Raw genomic sequence first — 7,094 nt, forward strand, 5'->3', positions numbered from 1 at the left:
GAATTAAAAAAGATATAAGTCAACTCAGGTTAATCTACTAAACTTATGACTTGAGTTATAAAATTAAAATAATCTCATAAAAAATAAACTGAAATAAATTATAAAGATTAATTCTTAATTAATTCAATGTTATATAATAAAATTATAAAAACAAAATTATGAAAAAACCAAGCCAACTTAGTTAAATTGCATAATTCATGATCCAATTTATGAAATTAAGATAATTCATATAAAACAAACTTATTCCCCAAATCTTATCTTAAGTTAGAAAATGATTTTAAAAAAAGTAAATTAAAATTAAAAAAAAGGATAAAAAAAGTAGAAAAAAACAAAGAAAAAAGATACTTTTTGAATGAACTATTCTTTAGTTCTGTTAATGCTTCCTATTAAAGTGGATGTGCTCGTTATATTACATCTCGAATTAGAAATTCAAAAATGAGTAAACGGATTAGACCAAGGGACAACTTATAGTTTTGGTAATAGTTATCATGCTTGATTTGGAGATTCACCCGATTAAAAAATCAGATCTTGGATTATATGAATTATTCCGAGTTAGTTTAAAAAAATTAAAAAAAAATTTAAAGTTTTAATATTTTAAATTAAAAAAAATTAAAAAATAATTCATGTGAATATAAGTTATATATATTGTAAATAATAAAATTTAAAATATTATTTCAAAAGATTTTTTATTCCACATTAATAAGATATTATATTATTATTTTAAGTTGAAGTATTTAATTCAAAAATATTTTTTATTCAACGTTAAAAAAACATAATTTTTTTTTTATGAATATAGAATATATATATTAAAAGGTTTCAAATTCTAATTAAAAAAATAATTTTTTTCTTATGAATATAGAATATATATACTAAATGAATTCCATATTCAAAAAGCAAAATATTCTTTTATTATTTATATAATGACATTTTAAAAGGTTTAATAAACAACTAAAAAAAATATAAAAAAAGGTCTTTGACTAGAAAAAAAAACAAATTTGAAAATAAAAAAGAGTCTCTATCGGGTTTTGTTGAGTTGCCCGGGTTACGGGTTGATTGGGTTTTTGCTCATGACATTCTTTTACTTTATCCGAACCGGTTTAACTATCGAGTTATCCAGGTCTTACGTCAACCCGTTAGGCCGGTTTAGGTTTTAATAACTATGGTTTTGGTGTGGGTGTTAAACGATGGTTAAAAATTTTATTTTTTAGAAAAAAAATAAAAATGAAAATCCATATTAGAGATCAAATAAGTAATTTCAAATCTCACTTCTCTGTCCAAGTCATAAAACCCGAACTAAGATATGACTCGAGTTAAAAAATAGAAGGGTCAAAACACTATTATTTTGTAATGTTTTTTTTTTAAAAAATCATGAGTCAATCTTGTCATGGGTTAACTTGAATTTTTGAATTTTTCATTGTCGCTCAATTTTTTTCTCTATTTTTTTAATTTAAAAATTTAAAACAATCCATGTCTTGGGTTAACCATTGAGTTTGTCAAAAGGTACATTTATTTCAATAATTATGACTATATTTTGTATAAAAAGAAAATTCAATTATTGTTTACAGAGCTTTTGGAAATGGAGGTTAATTTGTTTTTTTTTTTAAATTTAATTTTTTATTAAAAGTTAATTTTTTTATATATATTGAATTGTTTGGATACATTGATCTCAAAAATAATTTTTAAAAAAATTTTAAAAATTATTTTAATATATTTTAAAATAAAAAATATTTTAATAAATAACAGTAATTATACTCTCAAACAATCTTTAGTTAATATAACAAAAGTATGGTTTTGCATAGTTCTTAATTAAAATTTTATTTTGAATATTAGTGGAGAAAAAATTATAATTTTTGAAAATTTTCTTCAAATAATATTTATAAAAAGAACTAAAATACCAAATACACACGATTGAGAAGCATTCTCCAAAAGTAAACCTGTTCTTAGCTTAAATTAATAAATTAATAATAATAATTTTTTAAGATAAATAATCCAATCATTGGAAGAAGATCATCTCCTTCAATAAAAAGCTTAATCTCACCGACCCGTCATTCACTTCCCCAATCTCTTTACTTGGAAAAACAACCTCTCAATATTTGAGGTTCCACTTGAGCAAAATCATCAGCGATCATCATGAATTGTGAAGTCTGCCAACTCAAAGAACTGGTAATCAAAAACCACTGTCTTATCTCTTGTATCAGTGAAATTTGTGTTTTTGTTTCTGGTTTTTCTTGATTTTGAAGTTTGAATTAAATTAAATTTGTTTTGTATTGGTTTGTTTTTCAGGAAGTTGAGCACTTTGAGATACGAGAAGTTCTACGTTGTGAGTAAATTTTAGAAACTGGGTTTTGTGTTTTGATCGAGTTTGAGGTTTCTGAGTGGTTAAAGTTTATATATATATATGTTATTAGTTAGTGTCATGTTTTGCGTGCACTTTGTTTTGAGAGTTTTGAGTGCTTCTTATGTTGCTTGGAGAATTTGATGTTCGTGGATGAAGATTAGTGAGTTATTACTTGCCCAGTTATGGGATACAATGAAATTTTATTATGATTAATTTTGTATCATGTTTTGAGTGAATTCGTTTTGGGTAAGTTGATGTTAATCTTGTCTCATTCTGGCTTTGTAAAGTGGTAATGATTATATTCATATTGTGTTTTGTGTTCAAATTGATGAGGTGAAATTGATTGCAGGCATCTTACACACGATTGTGTTTCATAGAGCTTTGGGTCTGGTCCGGCCTAAAGACATTGATTTGGAACTTTTTGACATTACATATGTAAGTGATTCTACATTCTTTCATGTTATTGCTACAGTTTCTCTTGGATGAAAACAATCTAGAGCTTCATGATGATGTTTGTGAAAATTTGAAACTTCATGTAAGAACTAGTGATGGGAGACGACATTACTTATGAACTGTTTGTTGATGTTGCACTTTCACTATTTAAAATAAAGTGTGGACTCACCATGGGAAAAAAATGCGAATGAAAAAAATGTTCTGGCTTTTAAACGAAGCAAAAATGAATGTGTGCAGAATTTCCAGAATTGCTGGTTGACTGGAGATCAACACTTCAACTTCTGATGTCTCTCTGTGAACTGGATGTTGTTGTTTATATCGTGCTGATTGTTTTTTGTTCCATCTTTTTTTCTTATCGCTTAGGTACAATGTGGTGATGTAGAACTTGAGAAAAAGATAGAGGAAAAGATTGATCAATTCATAAGTTGGGTAGAGAAACACCCAAATAAGAAAAGTCAGGTAGGCAGTATGCTGCATTCTTGAAGTTGATCCAACCAAACTGTTTAATGGTACAGGGATTTAGCTTATATTCCTTTCATTTCAGTGCACCAGGTCATCGTCTTCTTCTTTTTCTCATGTCTCCTAGTGTTAGTTAATATTTGAAGTTGTATTTTGTGTTTGGCTCATGCATTCAATCCTCTTTGTCATCATTAGGCACCTTGCAAGTGTCAGGCCACCAAAATTCTAGTGCTTATGCATACTAATCTCTGGATGCTTAACATACTTCATGTGCATAATTTACACATGATTTCTGTTTCTAATATTATTCCTATAGCTTGCTCTTTCATTCACAAATTAGTGATTTTCATCTCTTATACTCTTTCTATAGTTTGCTGACTTCTGGATTGACCATGCAGATATGCGTATCTTTCTATGAAAGGAAAAACAAACATCCATCATGGTTCAACAAAACTGAACGCCTGTTTTGGGAACATTGGTATGTCAACTTGCATGTAACACAACATACTAAAGCACACTCTGGAAAGTCTCATCATTCAAAACGAATGGTTGACCTAGGAGGTAACATCACACTTGTGTATCAGCCTGATGAATTATTAATGCTTAACCCTCTAATTGCAGAAGTCTTCCCCCCTAACTTTATTGTGTTTCATCATTATAGAAACTGTATCCGAGGACAGGGGTGTTCGTAAGGAAGCACTTGAAGCATCTCTTCATGAGGTTTTATTCCAAATAATAAAATTTGTGAATGAGAAAAAAGATCATGTTCCCCCCATAAATGAAGACATTATCTGTTTTCCCTGTGAAATTACCATCCCAAGGTTAGTCCTAATTCTCCTCGTACATGTGATACAAGACAATATATTCATAAAAAGGTTACTTATCATGTGTGTTTCTAAGCTGCAGCATGTTGTATACCTCTCTTTCTGGAACAGTTTACCTTTTTGTTCTTTGATTTATTTTTTTTCCCCTTTTAATCCCTCATTTTTATGTAGCACCTTTGTTGTGGATGATTCTTTTTTCCAGCATTTGTTAACATTATATCTGTATAGCTGCATTCTGGTTCATGAAAGTTCTTTTTATGAAGTAGTTTTACCACTTATTTGTTTCATGAGATCTTTCCTTTCTTCAAACAGAACTGACAAAGCGATAATCATATGAAAGGAAACATTTTAGCATTCACATTTCTTAGATGAAATGAGAAAACTAAATGTGGAAGCTGTAAGAGTGAACAATTACACTTCATGAAAAAGGCATTCATCTAAATTCATCATAATCTGCAGATAATTGCTGATGTCAATGAAATGACTTCCATGTAGCTTCATGCTTGCATGCCCATTCCTTGTGGCTTTTATATGCTATTGTTTTTTGGGCTAGCTGGATTGTTTTATTACTTAGATCAATAGTTGCTTCCACGGAAGAAAAGGGTTTGTTTGCAGTGGGAGCAAGCGACCGCTCTAGAATATACCACTTAAAATTGGTAAAACTCATTATTTGCACCCTGTTTTTTTGTTAATTAATCATAAAAGCCTCTTTATTATCATTTCAATCAATTAAACCCTTGTATTTTTTATTTCATCCAATTAAGTATTATTTGCGAAATAAAAAATGATACTACTTGATAAGGAGGGTGGGAGTGAGTGATGATGTTAATGGGAATGAATGGAAATTTGATGATGACTCAAGTAGCAAAAAAGATTACTCAATTAGCTGAGAGGAATTTTCAATTTTGGCAAATTGTACTCAATTAACTGAAATTGAGTGGCAGAGGTGCATTTTCTTATGTAATGGAGAGAATTAATGAACGAAAATAACATCAAGTGTGCTAAAGTGATTTACAGGTCTTATTAGCCAATAATGTGAACTACCTTTATTCTTGTTGTAAATACCAATGCTTGAACCTCGGCCGAGTGGCGGGTAATATAACACCAACCACAAGATCCAGGAGCATTGGCAGTGAACCTTCATTATCAGCCCTCATTCATGTAGTGCACAAATGCAAGTTAAATTAACAGGTCCAGTTCATTGGAACCGCTTGCACCTGTGATGCCAACTAAAACCAGTCTCCTGGCTTAGCAATGTTGATTTTACCTGATAAAGAAATCAAAGAAGTCTGTTACAGGCATTTTAACTAACAAGCCGCACTTATATTTACTCTAGCTATAGCTGGCAACTACTAGGATTCATTGAATGCCCTTTGAGGCCTTGCCCTTGTCTTGATAATGAGATATTGTTGTGTCATCATTTCTCTTTGTTAGGAAATTTCTCTGAGGCTCATGATTAGACTGCTGAGTTAACATTATACTGCCATTACTCAGTTCATCGGATTCTCCTTTTGGGATGGATGTGTTCAAGAGGATGCTACAGACCGGGCATCCAACCCTGCTCAGTTGATTATAATAGTTGGCCACCTGAACTGCTTCGTCGACTACTTGGAGGTTAAAAAGATTCTGTTATGTTCGTGATATCTTGAATTGTGTACATATGAGGTGGGCGGCGACCTTGTGCAGACTTATGGGGCAACCAGGGTTTGATTCTCCATTGGTGCTTGTTTAGATGCATCATCTTTCGTAATATTTGCCTTTTTTGCTCTCCTTTGCCCCTTTACCATTTCTATCATTACTCGTCTTAAACTGCCATGTATGTACTCTGTTGATTCTAGTGCAATAACATTATGCGTATTATGTTGCCAGTATGCGAATTTTTTTGTTAGGGTTGCAATTTTGCAATGCTTGCATGATTCGGCAATTTGACTCCAAGCAAGCTGTCCAATTTGAACGCCATGTGAGCTTCATTCTCAAGTTGCTCAAAACCTCTGAGAAAATGGTATATTTGATGTGGGATTCACGCAGGAATTATCAATAACCTTGAATACGAGAGAATAGCCATATTAATAGGTGTTACGCTCAGCGACGGAGATAGAAAATTTTAAATGGAAGAATAAATTATAAATATTTAATATTATATATTATATAAACATGTTTTATATAAAAAAATTAATTTGAAATTCATGTAAAATTTAAGAATATTCTCATTTCTCGGTCATGGAAAATCCTTTTCGCTCCACTTAGCCTTAGCCTTACCCCCTTAAGGGGTATTTTAGTGATAGGTTCTATAGGAAGTGGGTGGTTTTATTTAGTCAAATATCTAGTGATAAATTTTTATGTTTTTTTTATTAGAGTATTATTGAACAAATTTCTAGATAACAAGCCTAGGATTCAAATTCCTGGATAACAAGCCTAAGGATATTTTTTATTGATGATAGAGATGATATTGATGATAGTGATGATATTAATATGAGTGATAATATTGACCGTGACCTTGATATAGAGTTGGAGCTTCTAACTAGGATATGACTAAAATTAATTTAAGAATATTTTTAAAATAAAAAAATTATATTATAATTATTTTTTTCAAGTTTTTATATTTTAAAATTACTTAATAATGACTTCATTATTAATTTTATTAAATATATTCTTTTTTAATATATAAAATAAATCTTTTATTCATCTATTTTTATATTTTATAAGGACTAGTAAAATTATTGGCAACAATTCTTTATTAATTTGTTGTTTTACATAAGTGTGTTACATATAAATATTAATATTTTTTTTATTGTATCTCTAATTTTTTGAGTTGTTTAATACTTCATTTTTAATAATTAGTATGTTAATCACTATTATTTTTTATATAAAATTCATAACAAAATACATATTAATTTATCAAAATTCATTTCAATTCATATTCATATGCATATAATATTATACATACATATTAATTTAGTAAATCCATAAATTATCATATTATTAAGGAATAAAACTAAAATTAAACAATGAAATAAATA

The 7,094-nt window shown here is 29.4% G+C and overlaps 1 protein-coding gene and 1 long non-coding RNA gene across 3 annotated transcripts in view; one reads left to right on the top strand and one right to left on the bottom strand.

Annotated features, from left to right (window-relative positions):
- Positions 1–2,020: 2,020 nt before the first annotated feature.
- LOC105135861 (meiotically up-regulated protein) lies at positions 2,021–5,948 on the top strand. 2 transcript variants are annotated; one of them, XM_011040931.1, is made up of 7 exons: positions 2,021–2,163; positions 2,284–2,320; positions 2,688–2,773; positions 3,155–3,250; positions 3,649–3,811; positions 3,912–4,071; positions 5,569–5,948. In XM_011040931.1, the coding sequence occupies exons 1-7, from the start codon at positions 2,131–2,133 to the stop codon at positions 5,642–5,644; spliced, it is 651 nt and encodes a 216-aa protein (XP_011039233.1). In that variant the 5' UTR covers positions 2,021–2,130; the 3' UTR covers positions 5,645–5,948. The 2 variants fall into 2 exon arrangements, with proteins under 2 accessions (XP_011039233.1, XP_011039234.1); XM_011040932.1 differs by having other exon boundaries at positions 2,022–2,163; positions 5,509–5,945.
- Positions 4,220–7,094, bottom strand: part of LOC105135860 (uncharacterized) — a 29,487-nt gene continuing 26,612 nt past the window's right edge. The window contains exon 2 of the long non-coding RNA XR_844265.1: positions 4,220–4,545. This is a non-coding gene — a long non-coding RNA (uncharacterized LOC105135860). The remainder of the gene's footprint in view (positions 4,546–7,094) is intronic.

The sequence above is a fragment of the Populus euphratica genome, unplaced genomic scaffold (genome assembly GCF_000495115.2).
Source record: "Populus euphratica unplaced genomic scaffold, PopEup_1.0 scaffold234.1, whole genome shotgun sequence".
NCBI classification, from domain to species: Eukaryota; Viridiplantae; Streptophyta; class Magnoliopsida; order Malpighiales; family Salicaceae; genus Populus; species Populus euphratica.